This window comes from Monodelphis domestica, chromosome 3, assembly GCF_027887165.1.
Source record: "Monodelphis domestica isolate mMonDom1 chromosome 3, mMonDom1.pri, whole genome shotgun sequence".
NCBI classification, from domain to species: domain Eukaryota; kingdom Metazoa; phylum Chordata; class Mammalia; order Didelphimorphia; family Didelphidae; genus Monodelphis; species Monodelphis domestica.
Window position 1 is genome coordinate 5452828 of NC_077229.1, and position 19768 is coordinate 5472595.

Below are 19768 nucleotides of genomic sequence, written 5' to 3' on the forward strand. Positions count from 1 at the left end.
CTTAGCTTGACTTGGGACAGCCCAGGGGTCTATCTGCTGTTTCTGCAAATGCCTGTTGAAGACCATTTTTTCTCAGATAGTTAATCCTTGAGTTTGGTGGAGACCCCTTCCTAATCTTGTTAAACTAAGGAGGGTGGAGAAATGTAGAGTTCCCAAGACCTGATTCCCTCAGTCCAAGTATCTCTATTGTTATTGATCAGATCAGCTAAATCAGATTTTCTAAAGTACAGTCTGATTATGGTGGAACAGTTTTAAAATTCACAGTACTTCTAGGGGGCCTATAGAAACCAGTCTAGGGGAAAGCTTTTTAACTCCTTGGGGTATCCCTGACACTCCTGTTACATTCTCTGAGCCAATGGAATAGCAATGTAAATCAGGTGTACTCTTTAATTCAAACCTTTAAGCTCCAGTGGGTAAAAGACAAACATAATAGGTATTACCCACCTTTAAGGTATCATGGGACTCATCAGTATGAGGGGTATGAGGGAGGGCAGTGGATAGGGACCATAGGTAGTAGGACATCAGGGTCTGGAAATTCAAAGGCTATATCCTTTAATTCCTGTGCCCTAGTCCCCCTCCTTACACGTTCATAGTATTTTGTAAGTTCCTTGGGCACCCCTCTGAGGGGCATTAGTACCCCGAGTATTTTTTGGATGAGCATCACTAAAGTTATATTGTTGTGGAGTAATTTGGTTTGAACGATCATTTCCCCAATATCTATTCCTATAGTTATCATTCCTAAAGTTGTGTTTTCCATTATGATTATAGTTATTTCTATAATTATTACTTCTGTAGTTATTATTAAACTGTATATTTCTTCTGATTGCCTTGAATAAAGTTCTACACTCTATCATTTTGTGCCCCTTCTTCTCACAGAATTGGAAAGTAATGGATTGATAATTAGATTGCTAGAGAGGGGCAAGTGCCATTGGTTGAGTATCATGCCCTCTTTCCTGTTTATCCATCTTATCTGTTAAATATTTCAATTGTTTCTCCATTTTCTCCATGAGATCATTATTCTCTTCCTCCTTTTCTTTGTTTCCCTTTGAAATATATAGAGCTGTTTTCCGCAATTTTTCAAGGTCCATCTGTGGCTATCTTGGCAATGTGTTCTAAAATAATCCCTAATAACATTGCAAGAGTTATTGACAAAGTGCTTTCTAATTTGTCTCATGCAATTTTCTTTAGAAAGATCAAAATCCAGGTATCGACTCCCAAACTCAATTATTCTGTCCATGAATCTGGAGGGTATCTCATCCTCATTTTGCTTAATTCTTTCAAATTCTGTCCACTCATCTGTACTGTCCATATTTTCTCATGGTTGTTAAGATGACCTCCCTACAATGGTATAGTTGTAAATAATCCTCAGAGTTGTTATAGTCCCATTTGGGATCCTGAGATGGTTAATATGCTGCATTGAGCCCCCAGGATTTATTGACATGAGAAATTATTATATTTTTCTCACGTTCAGTTAAAAAAGCCTGAAGCAAGTTTTGAATGTCTTTGTACGATGGATTATACTGAAAAAAATATGTTTGTCATCTTTTCCGTTACCAGAAAGAGATCTTGTTCATATGTGGGAACATTTCGTGTGAATTCATTTATTTCTTGGGGAGTAAACGGTATATTGTGCCTTAAAGTCACCACATTCCCATTGTGTCCTTTTTCAGGTACTTCTCTTAGAGGAAAACAGCCTGTAATTGAATTTGGTACCTGTGGGTCAGTTTGACTAGAATGAGTTTCTTTAGGAGGGCAAGATTTCCTTGGGGCTGGGATTGGTTTTTGGGTAGGAGAAGGAACAGAAGAAATTGGGATTTCAGAAGTTTGGGTTTCAGGAGAAGGGTCTTGGGGATTAAGTTCAGCCAAGATTTGCAGACCATGAGAGAACAACTCTGTTAGCTGAGCTACAGGGAAAGTGTTTTCCATCTCCATTTCGGGGGACGGAGTTTCCTCATTTAGATGTTCAGAAACAGATTTGTCAGGTTCATACCTGTTTTTGGTGGGGTTAGTGTTTGCCTGTAAGAAGTATTTTAAATTATCCAATTTAGTTGCATGTTTTCCTGTATTTTAGCTTCAGATTTTTTAATGTGTTTTTGTATTTTAGCTTCATATTTTTGCATAATTAACTGCATTTTACATGTACCAATTAGAGCTTAAGCTTGACTTAGGACAGCCCAGGGGTCTGTCAATTGTTTCTAATTTGTCATTTGCCAGCACATGTCTGTCATAGGCCATCCTCCTAAATACGGAATCCTTAAGTATGGGTGTAGACATTCCTGTTTTTGTTAGACTAAGTAGGGTGGAATAATCTAAAGTTCACAATACTTGTCACAAGTTTTTCAAGTTTACCAATGTTTCAAGCTTGGCTAAGATATTTTTAAAATCTATTACATCACAAAAATGTGGCAGAGGGGTCTAGAAAAATCAAAACCTCTATCCTGTTTATGTTGGGTCTAAGAATGTCACCATGAATCTAGAGATAATTCTGGTGAAAGGGTAAAGTGAGCTGAGGAGTTACAAATGAGAGTTGCCCCTCTTGGGAGCCATCCAGGGGTACCATGCCCTGGGATCAACTTCCCAGCTCCTTTGGTATGAGACTGAAATGTCCCATCGGGAGGTGGGGATTATAATTGTACTTCACTTCAGCTACTAAAATGAGCCTTACCTCTTATTACAAATAACTAAGAGACAAAATGATCACAGTTGTGGGGGGAAAATCTAAAATTGATGTCTAAAGACCCCTTAAAATCAATTTGAGACATTTAGCTCATTAAATTTTCCAAAGCTTGTTATACAATTTGTGGATTTAAAAACTTCTCCACCCTATTCAGACCATTCTTTAGAAGATCGGATTTAGCTATTTCCTGATCAATAACAATAGAGGTACTTGGAATAATAGAATCAGATCTTGGAAACTACATTCTCCTCCCTACTCAGTGTAACAAGTTTAGGAAGGGCTGCAACAAACTTAAAATTTCATTATTTGAGAATATGGCCTTCAACAGACATGTGCAAAAAAAATGACAGACCTCTAGGCAGTCCTAAGTCAAGCATGAGCCACCATTTGCACATGTGAGATGCAGGAAGTGAGGTAGAGAACAGCCTCTGGAGTTCTTGGGACTTCCTGTGAGGAGGGCTAGAGTTCAGTTCGAGGCTGAAGCTTGAGGTTGGAGGATCCCTGAAGAGTGCTTTCCTTCAGATTGGTCACATGAGTGATAAGGACTGATCCCTTTCCCTGTCTTGGCTCTCCAAGGTCTTAATGTCCTCTTTGGCTTAGCCTGAGCCAGAGTGGTTCTGAGTTACATTTCTTTCCTTCTCTTCTTCTTTCCTTCTCTACCTTTTTCCTTCTCTCTCTCTCTCTCTCTCTCTCTCCCTTCCTCTCCCTCTCTTTCTCTCTCCCTCTAATATTTTCATCCTCCTGTTGTAATTAAAAAACCATAAAAATTTGGCAGCTGGCTTGGATATTTTATTATTTGGGATTTCCCTTGGCAACCATTAAAATTTAGATTTTTTTCAGTCTCAACCATAATATTCACCCTTTACAAATTGTAAGCAGTTTTAATGAAGTCCATCCATCTGCTATATGACAATTTACAAAGTCAAAATAGAAAAAAGCTGTTTTTATATGGACTTTTTCAATATTTGTTCAGGATAGTTATAGGGGAAAGGTAATAGAATATAATAGTAGTTAAAATACAGTAGATTAAAATGATTCAGTGTAACAGAATAGTATTGAGTACATTAATATGTGAACTTAAAACAACAAAATTAAATCTTAAACAAAACAATCAGCAAAATACAATAAAATACATGGATTGTCTTTAAATTTCCTTTTTCTATTGTTGAGATTCCTTTTATTAGTGCTCTGGGATTCTCCATAGTGAGGGAGAACATGGGTTTGAGGAATCCCATACTGGGCAGGCCCAAATGGCAAAGAGTTGCAGGAAGATGAATTTCCCTCCTGAATCTCAGGCAAGATAAATGAAAGGATCAGTGCCCTCATGAAAAAAAATCCTATAGCTGGAAGCTGTTTAAAATACGTAATGTGCTATTTCATAGAATATGCCATGATTATGATCAGCTTCCTGTTTGGAAGAGTCTTTTCCTTCTCCTTGTCTCTCCCCCTCCAGGTCCCCTGCCACATGGAGGCTAATTGTTGCCTAAGGAAAGAACACCCTAGTTTATTTTTTTACCATCTTCCCTGAGGAGGGGCTCCAAGGACTCCTAGCTTCATGGCAGCAGCAATAAACATGATCAGCAACAGGGGAGGCTGATTTAGGAGCAGAGCTTAAGATCTGGAGGAGGATTATGGGGGATCTGGGGCTGAGTCCAGGGCCCCATGAGCAATCTGGGTCAAGAAGGTCAGGAGTAGATGGCTGGGACAACCGAGAAAGCAGGGGCAGACAGCAGGAGCAAGAGTAGAAGCAAGCTGTTGGAATTTAGCAGCAGTAGCAAGCAGAATCAGGAGAAGTGTCTTTGTGAGGGTGAAAGTGGGTGGGTGGAGTGGGCTAAAAGCCTTCGCAGGAGAAATGGCTTAAAAAATTATCTAGGCTATTTTAAAAATTGAGAGTTTTTCTCATCCCTTCTGGTTGCCAACAATAAAAATTAAAAGTATATGTCAAATAATAAAAATGTTATATTTTTAAGTGATTTATTAAAATGATTATTTGAAATCAAGAAATAAAGAGGATACAAAATAAAAACCATGTGCCCATGTCTGGTTAGCCACTTTTCAAAATACACACCTTACCGCCATCACTGCTGATTCTTCATTATGCCAAAAGAGCAGGAAGAACCCCAATGCACATTCCCTTTATCCTCTGTCTATAGGAAGTATGTAATGACAGAAAGTCAGTGGGCTCTCAGGATATGTGCTTGATTTTTAGGGTAACAGATTTTCAATTATACATTTCTCAGAAACTCTTCAAAAATATTCTTACCAGATCAACTCTGACAGTTGTGATGAGAAGGAATTTCAGATCACCTTCTCTCTATCTCCTCCACAGAATCTCATACTTTACTCAGAGAGCATTTCCCATCTCCCTGATTCCACAGGGAAAAGCATTTTGGGGTAACACACTTCTCCTGGTTTTACTCTTCACAACATGATTCTCACTTCAGACACAGAATGCTTTTGTCAGTATTCCTCTGGGCTCTGAATGACTGCAGTGCTGCTGGCTCTGACAATCTTCAAGGTTAGGAGTTTGGGTAAATCCCTTGTATGCTTCAGTTTCCTCCAGGCAGTAGATTAGGGTTGTACTAGATGAATTCTGAGCTCTAAATCCTGTGACTTTCTGGTTTAGAGGTATAGGAAATGAAAAATAAAGAAAAGAAAGCCCCAAAAAATAAAGAGAAAAGGTTATTATTTAGAGAAAAAAAATTAGCTCCTATTCTCTCTTCCACTCTGCTCAGCTCCCCTGAACAGGCTCCAGGTCTGATTGAAAGGTCCCTCTCTAGCAGGGGATTTGTCCATTTCTAGACCAATCCCATGCCAGGAAGTAGGGTGGAGGAAACCCTGGGAGGTGCACAGCATGCTAGAGAATATAGTTCCAGCTTACAATTGTTTTCTCAAACCCCACAGGGATCAATAACATTCATGGATGTGGCTGTGGACTTCACCCAGGAAGAGTGGTGTCTACTGGACCATTCTCAGAAAGAGCTGTACCTGGAGGTCATGCTGGAGAATGTGAAGAATCTACTCTCTGTGGGTAAGAACCATTTCCTGTGTTAACTCTAAATCTACCATTAAGAGAATGTCTTGGGGGGTACCTGGATAGCTCAGTGGATTGAGAGCCAGGCCTAGAGATGGAAGGTTAGGTTCAAATCTGGCCTCAGACACTTCCCAGCTATATGATCCTGGGCAAGTCACTTAACCCCCATTGCCTAGCCCTTATCACTCTTCTGCCTTGGAAACAATATACAGTATTTTTTCCAAGATGGAAGGTAAGGGGTTAAAAAATAAGAGAGAGAGAGAGAATGTGTTTATTTTGAGCCAGATGTACAGGATTTTGAGCCTTTGTCAGTGATTTAAAAAGCATAAGCGCTGATCTCGGCCCAGGGGTCTCCTTGTGGTAGCTTTTCATTAAAAAAAAAAAAATCTTTGAATTATGTGATGGGAAGATGAGACATTCCCTTCTTGTCCTTAAAATTGTTTTTCCTCTGATTTTGATAGCTTCAGGTGAAAACTTAAACTAGTGTTACAGATTTATATTCCTGAAGCTAATCTTAGAAATCATCTAGGCCAGCCCCTAATTAGACCTGCAATTTGTGGGTAAATGTTCTACTTATACCCAAGCAGCTTTTCTTTGAAGATGGGCATTGAAGGTAACCCTCTACCTTCCAAAGGAGCCCGTTCCCCTTTGGACTGGGTCTGGTCTTTAGAAAGGATCTTCTTAATAATAATATTAAGTATAAATGGGAGAGGTGAAGCCAAGAATTTTCCATAGCAGTTGCAAAAGCTAAACCTGCCCTCACAATGTCAAAGCAAATTTAAATGTGCTTTTTAAATGGCTAGAGTCACAGAATGAACATGGGTAAGAGTGAGGAGGCCTTCCTGAGGAAAACAACTTGAAAATTAGACTGAAAGGGTATATTTTGAAGGATAAGGTGGGGACTGGAAGTAAAACTGCACACAGAAGACTGATATGAATAGGGGTTGGCCAGCAACACCTCCCTGATATCTGGAGTCCTACAAGTGTTCTGAGAAGTCCTCCTTGGGATAAGAAGGTGTAGACGATCATAAGAAGGGCAACTGAATCAAAAGGAACAATGACACAGATAGTATCTCATGACATGTGTAAAGGATAATTTCAGTGTTTTCACTTAAAATCTAAATTAAGTAGTCACCAGGGAAAATCCCAAATAATATAATACCCACATCAGCTGGAAATTATGGAGATTTTAATTAACATAGAGAGAAGGAATTAAGGAAAAGAGAGAGGGAGAGGAAAGAGTTAATTTAAACTGCTCCAGCTCAGGCTGAGCCAGGCAGGAGTTAAAGGCCTTGGCCAAAGGTGCCACCCTGGAGATTCAAAGGAAAGGGAAGTCAGTATTATCACTTACCAGGGTGACAGTCTAAAAAGAAGTCTGGGTGTCTGTCTTCTAGTTGCTCCTCCAAGTTAGTGCCCGAATATCTGAATGCCCACATGTCTGAATCTTCCCTTCTGGCCTTTACATCCTCTTTTAAAAGATCTTTTTTCTTGTGTCACCTCCCCTAAATTTTCACATCTACCAATCACAGCAGACGCTTTTCTACAGGATTGCCCATTCTTTAGTTCTCATCTACTTTGATTAGATTTTTGAGTTTCTTAATACTTCTTTGTTAAGTTCATCTTTTGTTAGTTACTTGACCTTTTTGTGATTAATTTAACCTTCATAGTTACTTAACACCTTTTTGTATTAAGGTCTAGAGATAGAAAGCTTCAAGTTCTAGCTTCACTATAAGGTGAGAACTAAGTACCTTCATTGTTCATTTAGGAGATTACAACTTTATCTTCCCCTAAAGTATGTCTAAGTAGGATGGATTAATTTTAAAGTTCACACATGAATGGCAGCTTTATTGAGGGAGTGCATAATGCTTATAAGAAACTGAGTTTTTACTATATTTAGCATCCAGTCATACTGAGTGGTAACCATAAACATACTCATCCACATGGTTACTACAAGCAATGTTTATGTGGCAAAAGATAATTAAGGATATCCATTAGATACATGAACACAAACTGAAGAGAGCATCTCTTCTATTAGGGTCTCAGGGATCTCATACACAAAGCTAGAGTTTCTAGGACAAGCTATCGTAGATTTATACCTAGGTCACTAAAGCTTATTCAGTACTCGGGGACCTATCAGAGGAGTGCAGATAATCCATCCCCCAACTACTGCTCTAAGTTCTGAACCTGGGCACAAGCCAAATTCTAGACTCTATGAACTTTCTTAAGTCTATATTGTTAGTGCCTCCTACCTCCAGCCCTTGCAATACAAAGGCCTGTCACCAGGCTGTAGTCAGGCTGCAAAGTCACTTGGCCAGTTCAAGCCTGTGGTAAAGGCTATAGCCCCAGTGCAAAATAGATCCCAGTTCTCTGAGCCCTTCAGGCCCTCCGTCAGCAGTTTCTAGAGGTGACTAAATCAGCAGCTTTCAGAGTGCCTAGTCCACAGGCCATTGTACCATCTTAGAAGAAATGAAAGTGTCAGAAAACCAGAATGACAGGTGAGGGGAGCAGGAAGGAAAAACTGAACTTTAAGAGAATGTTTATTTGTAACTCTTAAAATTGCTTTCCTTATCCTAGTAGTTAGAAGAAGTATACATAGACAGAGGATGTGGTACTAAAGTGTTCAGGAAGAAATGCAAATAAAAAATCAAGGGGTAAAAAAAAGGATAGCACTGAGAGAAACAAGAAGAGAGAAATAATATGGGGAAAATTATATCAAATAAAGAGTTGTGGGAAGAAAACCTATTACATTTGAGGGGACAATGGAGGTGGTGACAGGCAATCAGTAAAACATTTTCATTGTGAGTAACAGACAGACTCATTGGGGTATAGAATCTTATCTTACTCTCTAGAGCTACAGAAGTAGAATAAGAAAGGTGTTGGGGGGAAAAGTATGAGGGAGGTGGAATAGAAGTGATTAAGAAGCCCTATAGAAAAGTAGGAGAGTAAAAACAGTGATGAGAGGGAGGGCAATAAAATAAGGGAAGGGAAATGAAATAAGTGATTAAGGGGAACCATGTGGACAGACAGTGAAAGGAGAAAGTGTAGGATCAAAAGAAGAAAACAAGATGAAAGGAAATACAGAGATGGTAATGATAACTGCAATTGTAAATGAGATCAACTCCCCCATAAAATGGAAGTAGATAGCAGAGTGGATTAAAAATAGTAATCCAATGAGATGTTTTTTATAAGAAACATTTGACATGCACAAATAGACATAGAGAAAGTAAGGTAAGGGTCTTCTTGTTTCCATAACAATATGGGAATAAAATAAAAACAAGAATAAAACTGTATCTCATAGCCCCTCATTCTGTCTAGTGTCTCAAGTTTATTCTTATTCCTCCTTCATTCTTTCCTCAAATCCCAGGCAAGATGATAGGAATGGAAAGGGAGGAAATAAGCATTCCAGAATACCTGCTCTTTGTCCTCTTCTGGGTATATGATTTCATAATTATCATTTATTTTACAACATACCTGTAAGTTTGATAGTCTTATTATCTTTAATTTATAGTTGAGGCAAACTCAGGTGAAATGACTTGCTCAGGGTCACCCACTTACCATCTCTTTGAGGCTGGATTAAATTTGCTTTTCTGACTCCAGGTTCTGATCTCTTTCGCCTTTACTACCAGCTGCCTTTAATTTCTAGATAATGGAGGTTGTGGATTGTGCCTCTCCTTTTACAAGAGGTAAATAAAGATGGAATTTACTAATTGCAAATGGTTTCCGTGATCTCTGCCATCCTGCAAATGTCCCAATCTTGAACAGAACAGAAACCATTCTGTAGGCCTTATTTGCTTGTCCCCTTTTCTTTCAGAGGACCATATTTGTTATTTTTCTCTCCTGATCACTTCCTTTTTTCCCATGTCCAGGACTTCCAGTTCCTACAGAAACTTTTATCTCCTGTTTTCAGCAACGAAAAGCACCATGTCTGGTAGAGCAAAAAGTCCCAAGGAACTTCTTTCCAGGTGAATGAGTTGAAAGTAGCCGTATCAGGGCTATTATCTCAAAAAGCTTTTATCTGTTGTGGTGAAGGGAATGCTAGTCTTGGGGTATAGCAGAGCAATGCTAAATCATGCTGTTCATTCCCTGAGAAATGGATGTTAAACTCAGTATGAGGCATGAGACATAATTTATGATAGATTGTAAAATAAGATAACTATTTAGTATGTCCGCATTTAATGGGATACAATCTTTACCTCTGTAGAGAAAAAACATATATCTATATATATCTATATATATATATAATACTTTGAGAATTACTGCATGGGAGACAAAAAGAGTAAAGTTGTTTTTCTGTTGAGTGTACAAAATTTCCCAAGAATGACTATGTGATAGTGCAAGACTAATGGACAAATGACTTTTTAGAAAGGATAGAAAGGGCAACGGAGTAAGACTGCCTAATACTTCAGACAAAGTATGCTCTGGTACAGGGTTTGAGTTAGTCTAGTTGCAAGAAAGTTAGTTAGGTCATTCCTCCATTCTTTTTTTTTTTCAATTTAAACATTATTTTATTTGGTCATTTTCAAACAATATTCCTTGGAAACAAAGATCTTTTTCTTTTCCTCTCCCCCTCCCACCACCACCTCTCCCATAGCCAACACACAATTCCACTGGGTATCACATGTGTCCTTGATTCAAACCCATTTCCATGTTGTTAGTATTTTTATTAGGGTGTTGATTTACAGTCTCTCCTCATTTATGTCCCCTCAATCCCTGTAGTCAAACAGTTGCTTTTCTTCGGTGTTTCTACTCCCACAGTGTTTCCTCTGAATTTGGATAGCGGTTTTTCTCATAGATTCCTCCAAGTTGTTCAGGGTCACTGCATTGCCACCAATGGAGAAGTCCATTATGTTCCACAGTGTATCCGTCTCTGTGTACAATGTTCTCCTGGTTCTACTCCTTTCACTCTGCATCACTTCCTGGAGGATGTTCCAGTCTCCATGGAATTCCTCCACTTTATTATTCCTTTGACCACAATAGTATTCCATCACCAACATGTACCACAATTTGTTCAGCCATTCCCCAATCGAAGGGCAGCCCCTCATTTTCCAATTTTTGGCCACCACAAAGAGTGCAGCTATGAATATTCTTGTACAAGTCTTTTTCCTTATTATCTCTTTGGGGTACAAACCCAGCAGTGCTATGGCTGGATCAAAGGGCAGACAATCTTTTATTGCCCTTTGGGCATAGTTCCAAATTGCCCTCCAGAATGGTTGGATCAATTCACAACTCCACCAGCAATGAATTAATGTCCTGACTTTGCCACATGTAACAGTTAAAATTTAGGGGAGATGGGGAGACTGAGGCAGGTAAAAATTAGTTTCTCTCTGCAGAAGTATTATATTTTTTAGAGGTTTATTAAAGGTTAAAGATTAAAGAATATACAAGTAAGAAACATGTGCCTAGGCCAAAGGCCTAGACAAAATAACCTCACATCACGCAAGAGACGCACCTGCTCCAAAACGGAAGTCCAAAAGAGCCAAGAGCCCCTCAAAAGCCTTTGAATCAGCTTAAATACCTTCTCGATCTCGGCCCAGGTGAGATTACAAGGCATTCTGGGGAAGTGGAGCAAAGGCTCATGGGGATTGTAGTCCTGTATTCGAGTCTATTTTTTTAAATTACCTCGTTTGTTCATTTTTGGAAAAATTAATTTTTCCCCAAAAGGATCATAAAAACATAATAAACTTAAAAGATTACAATAGCGTGAGGATAAGAGAAAAAAGAATAAAACCAATAATTGCTGGACGCATTGACAGAAAGCCAGTTAGGGGGCAGTCCCCTTTGGCATAAAAGTATACATACAAATAAATGTTCAATCAACCACACCCAGAGTTCAATTTGATCTTGTGCAGCTTGTGGTCTGGAGACTTCTTCATGATGGCTTCTCCAACAGTTCAGTTCTGGATTCAGAGACGTAGCATCTTCTTTACCTAAAATTCTTCTCAAAAGGAATTTAAACTTTGCAATTTAAATAATAATATTTTTTTACATTCCCCCCGTTAAGAGGGTGATTAAAAAACCGGGATCACTTAGGGAATGCATGGCTGAGGTATATGAATCAATTGGCAAGAGATATTAAAAAGACATCAGAAAAATCAAAAAGAAAAGAAAAATTTCTGGATGAAAATATAGACTATCAAAGTCTTATGTGTAAAAATTCCAAGTAAAAGAAAAATAAATCTATAACAGGTCCTTGAATCAGGGCCCAATCAAAATGATCTAAGCAATGATGCATTTATCCAGTCAGTAGCCAGGACTACAGAAAGTTTGCCACACTATGAAAGGCAGAAAAGGGGACCAGAGTATATAAGCCAAGGTCCCGGGAGCCAAGTTCGAGGTACTTGGTAGAATGTGGAACAAGGAAGACCTGCTTTTAACACATGTTAAACAGCCGCAACCTCAAACCCCAAACAGGTTCAAGTCTTCTTTGTCTAGGCTCAAAGTGACATCAATTTCACCAAGGTTGGTTGGTCTCTTTGACCTTAAGCTCTATTGGTACTATGCAGTGGCTCTTGTGTGTATATCTTGTCCTTGAATCAGACAGAATCATTAAGCAAAGTCCCATAATTTATTTAAATAATTAGTGGCATCGTTTTTATAGTCACAAGCCTTTTAGGGCATGCATTAGCAAATGTATTTCAAACTTGTAGCACTGAAAAATAAAAAAGTTAAAGAAAATCTTAATGCTGGTGACATGTGCTTCAAATATAAAAAGGAGAGAAAAAAAATAAAAAAACTGAAAAAGTATATTGCACGTGCAAGAAAATATAATAATAAAAGAGCTTTAAAAATTTCAAAAATATAGCTTATAATCATTGACACTCTGTGTCAGCTAAGAAAATAAAGATTACAAGACTTTCTCACCAAAAATGAGATCCATTTCCTCTTAATATCTGGCCATGATCACTGTGAGTAGAAGGCAAATGAATTGAACAAGGTTAACAATTTTTTCATCTTTAAAAATACAGTAGTACAACTATGTAGATATCAAAATCCCCAAAATTCTCAATAGCCCAATTAATTACAATAGCAAACAAACACACTTTCATATTTCACACAAGTTGCTGTATGACATTTTTAAAACCTATGAATTGATGGACATTTGTCACATTTACAAACATAGCAATCTTTCAACCTTGGTAATAAACATATATATATTTTTTAAACAAAGTAAAACTCATCTAGGGTTAAGAACATAATCAAGAAATCTATATATCATTCTGGTGCAAGTAAAGTAGTGAGCTGAAGAGTATAAATAAAGGGGTGCTCCTTTTGGAGGCTTTTTAAGGGTACAAATGCCCTGAAATTAACTGCCCAACTTCCATTCACATCTGGGAAGGTTGGGGTTTATAAAATGTATTTCACTTCAGCTACTAGAATGGGCTTTGCCTCGTGGTAGTGGCAGGGAAAAATAACCAGCGATTGTTAAAAAAAAATTCCAAAAATCATATTTAAAAAACCCTTAAAATCAAATCATTTATTTAGCACATTAAAATTCCAAAGGTTGTTAATACAATTATAACCAGTTCTGAAGTCCATCTATCCTCAGCAAAATAGAAAAAAGCTGTTTTTTTCATATATGGGCTTATTCACAATAATATTTGTTCAACACAGTTATAGGGGAAAAACAACAGAATTTCAAAACTCAGTACATTCAAAATAAATTCAGTTAACCTTCAGTTCAAGCAGAATAATATTGAATCCAGTAATATATGAACTTAAAATCACAAAGTTAAACCTTAAATAAAAAATGCAATAGAATACAGAGATTTTTATAAACCATTGGAGTCTGAAATACCTTAGAATATAGCCTTTAGTCTCTTCAAAGTTCCTTGGGTTCTTATCCATTTAAATGTCTATTGTCCGAAAGCAGAGTAGTAAGAGCTAGGCAATGGGTTTCAAGGGACCCGTCCAGGGCCTCATAGCTGGGAAGTATCTGAGGCCAGATTTTAACCCAGAACCATGTTTCAGTGCCCTGAGCCACCCATTTGCAAATTCAGTTGAATCTTTGGGCTGAATCTTTCTTCTGGCATGCAGGTGAAATCAATGAAATTATCATAACAGTCAAAATGTATCCTTTTAAACAGCCCATTGCTATTAAGTTTCTGTTTGAAAAATCTGTTCCTTTTCCTCTCCCTTTTCTCTCTCCCCTGATATGATCCCCCTGTGGCCAATACCCCCAGCCACGTGGAGGCTTAGCCTAAAGGAAAATTACCCGTTCTCCTTTCCCTCTCATCTCTCCCTTCCGCCCACGTGGCCAATACTGTTACCAGCTGGTCTCAATGAGTCCTCAGCAATCTGCTCCAAGGATCTGGGTGATGAGCCGGCTGGGTCGGAGGCCAGATGGGTGAGAGACAGACCGCCGGGGTGGGTCGGGCCTGGAGCTGGAGCACAGCTCAGGCACCAGGTGAGAGGCCAGGAGCAGAAGCAGGAGCCGTAGAGGGCCGCAGGCAGGAGCTGATCAAGATAGTTTTCTAAAGAGCATCTCGGAGAACCTTGGCTTTAAAAAAAAATTCTCTAGGCTAAAAAAATTTTGAGAAGTTCTCATCCAATCTAGTGGTCGCCATCTGTAACAGTTAAAATTTAGGGGAGATGGGAAGACTGAGGCAGGTAGAAATTAGTTTCTCTCTGCAAGAAGTATTATATTTTTTAGAGGTTTATAAAAGGTTAAAGATTAAAGAATATACAAGTAAGAAACATGTGCCTAGGCCAGAGGCCTAGACAAAATAACCTCACATCACACAAGAGACGCGCCTGCTCCAAAATGGAAGTCCAAAAGAGCCAAGAGCCCCTCAAAAGCCTTTGAATCAGCTTAAATACCTTCTCGATCTCGGCCCAGGTGAGATTACAAGGCATTCTGGGGAAGTGGAGCAAAGGCTCATGGGGATTGTAGTCCTGTATTCGAGTCTATTTTTTTAAATTACCTCGTTTGTTCATTTTTGGAAAAATTAATTTTTCCCCAAAAGGATCATAAAAACATAATAAACTTAAAAGATTACAATAGCGTGAGGATAAGAGAAAAAAGAATAAAACCAATAATTGCTGGACGCATTGACAGAAAGCCAGTTAGGGGGCAGTCCCCTTTGGCATAAAAGTATACATACAAATAAATGTTCAATCAACCACACCCAGAGTTCAATTTGATCTTGTGCAGCTTGTGGTCTGGAGACTTCTTCATGATGGCTTCTCCAACAGTTCAGTTCTGGATTCAGAGACGTAGCATCTTCTTTACCTAAAATTCTTCTCAAAAGGAATTTAAACTTTGCAATTTAAATAATAATATTTTTTTACATTCCCCCCGTTAAGAGGGTGATTAAAAAACCGGGATCACTTAGGGAATGCATGGCTGAGGTATATGAATCAATTGGCAAGAGATATTAAAAAGACATCAGAAAAATCAAAAAGAAAAGAAAAATTTCTGGATGAAAATATAGACTATCAAAGTCTTATGTGTAAAAATTCCAAGTAAAAGAAAAATAAATCTATAACAGGTCCTTGAATCAGGGCCCAATCAAAATGATCTAAGCAATGATGCATTTATCCAGTCAGTAGCCAGGACTACAGAAAGTTTGCCACACTATGAAAGGCAGAAAAGGGGACCAGAGTATATAAGCCAAGGTCCCGGGAGCCAAGTTCGAGGTACTTGGTAGAATGTGGAACAAGGAAGACCTGCTTTTAACACATGTTAAACAGCCGCAACCTCAAACCCCAAACAGGTTCAAGTCTTCTTTGTCTAGGCTCAAAGTGACATCAATTTCACCAAGGTTGGTTGGTCTCTTTGACCTTAAGCTCTATTGGTACTATGCAGTGGCTCTTGTGTGTATATCTTGTCCTTGAATCAGACAGAATCATTAAGCAAAGTCCCATAATTTATTTAAATAATTAGTGGCATCGTTTTTATAGTCACAAGCCTTTTAGGGCATGCATTAGCAAATGTATTTCAAACTTGTAGCACTGAAAAATAAAAAAGTTAAAGAAAATCTTAATGCTGGTGACATGTGCTTCAAATATAAAAAGGAGAGAAAAAAAATAAAAAAACTGAAAAAGTATATTGCACGTGCAAGAAAATATAATAATAAAAGAGCTTTAAAAATTTCAAAAATATAGCTTATAATCATTGACACTCTGTGTCAGCTAAGAAAATAAAGATTACAAGACTTTCTCACCAAAAATGAGATCCATTTCCTCTTAATATCTGGCCATGATCACTGTGAGTAGAAGGCAAATGAATTGAACAAGGTTAACAATTTTTTCATCTTTAAAAATACAGTAGTACAACTATGTAGATATCAAAATCCCCAAAATTCTCAATAGCCCAATTAATTACAATAGCAAACAAACACACTTTCATATTTCACACAAGTTGCTGTATGACATTTTTAAAACCTATGAATTGATGGACATTTGTCACATTTACAAACATAGCAATCTTTCAACCTTGGTAATAAACATATATATATTTTTTAAACAAAGTAAAACTCATCTAGGGTTAAGAACATAATCAAGAAATCTATATATCATTCTGGTGCAAGTAAAGTAGTGAGCTGAAGAGTATAAATAAAGGGGTGCTCCTTTTGGAGGCTTTTTAAGGGTACAAATGCCCTGAAATTAACTGCCCAACTTCCATTCACATCTGGGAAGGTTGGGGTTTATAAAATGTATTTCACTTCAGCTACTAGAATGGGCTTTGCCTCGTGGTAGTGGCAGGGAAAAATAACCAGCGATTGTTAAAAAAAAATTCCAAAAATCATATTTAAAAAACCCTTAAAATCAAATCATTTATTTAGCACATTAAAATTCCAAAGGTTGTTAATACAATTATAACCAGTTCTGAAGTCCATCTATCCTCAGCAAAATAGAAAAAAGCTGTTTTTTTCATATATGGGCTTATTCACAATAATATTTGTTCAACACAGTTATAGGGGAAAAACAACAGAATTTCAAAACTCAGTACATTCAAAATAAATTCAGTTAACCTTCAGTTCAAGCAGAATAATATTGAATCCAGTAATATATGAACTTAAAATCACAAAGTTAAACCTTAAATAAAAAATGCAATAGAATACAGAGATTTTTATAAACCATTGGAGTCTGAAATACCTTAGAATATAGCCTTTAGTCTCTTCAAAGTTCCTTGGGTTCTTATCCATTTAAATGTCTATTGTCCGAAAGCAGAGTAGTAAGAGCTAGGCAATGGGTTTCAAGGGACCCGTCCAGGGCCTCATAGCTGGGAAGTATCTGAGGCCAGATTTTAACCCAGAACCATGTTTCAGTGCCCTGAGCCACCCATTTGCAAATTCAGTTGAATCTTTGGGCTGAATCTTTCTTCTGGCATGCAGGTGAAATCAATGAAATTATCATAACAGTCAAAATGTATCCTTTTAAACAGCCCATTGCTATTAAGTTTCTGTTTGAAAAATCTGTTCCTTTTCCTCTCCCTTTTCTCTCTCCCCTGATATGATCCCCCTGTGGCCAATACCCCCAGCCACGTGGAGGCTTAGCCTAAAGGAAAATTACCCGTTCTCCTTTCCCTCTCATCTCTCCCTTCCGCCCACGTGGCCAATACTGTTACCAGCTGGTCTCAATGAGTCCTCAGCAATCTGCTCCAAGGATCTGGGTGATGAGCCGGCTGGGTCGGAGGCCAGATGGGTGAGAGACAGACCGCCGGGGTGGGTCGGGCCTGGAGCTGGAGCACAGCTCAGGCACCAGGTGAGAGGCCAGGAGCAGAAGCAGGAGCCGTAGAGGGCCGCAGGCAGGAGCTGATCAAGATAGTTTTCTAAAGAGCATCTCGGAGAACCTTGGCTTTAAAAAAAAATTCTCTAGGCTAAAAAAATTTTGAGAAGTTCTCATCCAATCTAGTGGTCGCCATCTGTAACAGTTAAAATTTAGGGGAGATGGGAAGACTGAGGCAGGTAGAAATTAGTTTCTCTCTGCAAGAAGTATTATATTTTTTAGAGGTTTATAAAAGGTTAAAGATTAAAGAATATACAAGTAAGAAACATGTGCCTAGGCCAGAGGCCTAGACAAAATAACCTCACATCACACAAGAGACGCGCCTGCTCCAAAATGGAAGTCCAAAAGAGCCAAGAGCCCCTCAAAAGCCTTTGAATCAGCTTAAATACCTTCTCGATCTCGGCCCAGGTGAGATTACAAGGCATTCTGGGGAAGTGGAGCAAAGGCTCATGGGGATTGTAGTCCTGTATTCGAGTCTATTTTTTTAAATTACCTCGTTTGTTCATTTTTGGAAAAATTAATTTTTCCCCAAAAGGATCATAAAAACATAATAAACTTAAAAGATTACAATAGCGTGAGGATAAGAGAAAAAAGAATAAAACCAATAATTGCTGGACGCATTGACAGAAAGCCAGTTAGGGGGCAGTCCCCTTTGGCATAAAAGTATACATACAAATAAATGTTCAATCAACCACACCCAGAGTTCAATTTGATCTTGTGCAGCTTGTGGTCTGGAGACTTCTTCATGATGGCTTCTCCAACAGTTCAGTTCTGGATTCAGAGACGTAGCATCTTCTTTACCTAAAATTCTTCTCAAAAGGAATTTAAACTTTGCAATTTAAATAATAATATTTTTTTACATTCCCCCCGTTAAGAGGGTGATTAAAAAACCGGGATCACTTAGGGAATGCATGGCTGAGGTATATGAATCAATTGGCAAGAGATATTAAAAAGACATCAGAAAAATCAAAAAGAAAAGAAAAATTTCTGGATGAAAATATAGACTATCAAAGTCTTATGTGTAAAAATTCCAAGTAAAAGAAAAATAAATCTATAACAGGTCCTTGAATCAGGGCCCAATCAAAATGATCTAAGCAATGATGCATTTATCCAGTCAGTAGCCAGGACTACAGAAAGTTTGCCACACTATGAAAGGCAGAAAAGGGGACCAGAGTATATAAGCCAAGGTCCCGGGAGCCAAGTTCGAGGTACTTGGTAGAATGTGGAACAAGGAAGACCTGCTTTTAACACATGTTAAACAGCCGCAACCTCAAACCCCAAACAGGTTCAAGTCTTCTTTGTCTAGGCTCAAAGTGACATCAATTTCACCAAGGTTGGTTGGTCTCTTTGACCTTAAGCTCTATTGGTACTATGCAGTGGCTCTTGTGTGTATATCTTGTCCTTGAATCAGACAGAATCATTAAGCAAAGTCCCATAATTTATTTAAATAATTAGTGGCATCGTTTTTATAGTCACAAGCCTTTTAGGGCATGCATTAGCAAATGTATTTCAAACTTGTAGCACTGAAAAATAAAAAAGTTAAAGAAAATCTTAATGCTGGTGACATGTGCTTCAAATATAAAAAGGAGAGAAAAAAAATAAAAAAACTGAAAAAGTATATTGCACGTGCAAGAAAATATAATAATAAAAGAGCTTTAAAAATTTCAAAAATATAGCTTATAATCATTGACACTCTGTGTCAGCTAAGAAAATAAAGATTACAAGACTTTCTCACCAAAAATGAGATCCATTTCCTCTTAATATCTGGCCATGATCACTGTGAGTAGAAGGCAAATGAATTGAACAAGGTTAACAATTTTTTCATCTTTAAAAATACAGTAGTACAACTATGTAGATATCAAAATCCCCAAAATTCTCAATAGCCCAATTAATTACAATAGCAAACAAACACACTTTCATATTTCACACAAGTTGCTGTATGACATTTTTAAAACCTATGAATTGATGGACATTTGTCACATTTACAAACATAGCAATCTTTCAACCTTGGTAATAAACATATATATATTTTTTAAACAAAGTAAAACTCATCTAGGGTTAAGAACATAATCAAGAAATCTATATATCATTCTGGTGCAAGTAAAGTAGTGAGCTGAAGAGTATAAATAAAGGGGTGCTCCTTTTGGAGGCTTTTTAAGGGTACAAATGCCCTGAAATTAACTGCCCAACTTCCATTCACATCTGGGAAGGTTGGGGTTTATAAAATGTATTTCACTTCAGCTACTAGAATGGGCTTTGCCTCGTGGTAGTGGCAGGGAAAAATAACCAGCGATTGTTAAAAAAAAATTCCAAAAATCATATTTAAA

The 19768-nt window shown here is 37.9% G+C and overlaps 1 protein-coding gene across 3 annotated transcripts in view; it reads left to right on the top strand.

Annotated features, from left to right (window-relative positions):
* Positions 1–19768, top strand: part of LOC103092175 (zinc finger protein OZF-like) — a 75229-nt gene that overhangs the window by 49451 nt on the left and 6010 nt on the right. The window contains exons 3-4 of one of the 3 annotated variants that reach the window (XM_056820339.1): positions 5582–5708; positions 9578–9673. In XM_056820339.1, the coding sequence (XP_056676317.1) occupies positions 5582–5708; positions 9578–9673 (223 nt within the window). The remainder of the gene's footprint in view (positions 1–5581; positions 5709–9577; positions 9674–19768) is intronic. The other 2 variants (XM_056820332.1, XM_056820337.1) reach the window with 2 other exon arrangements.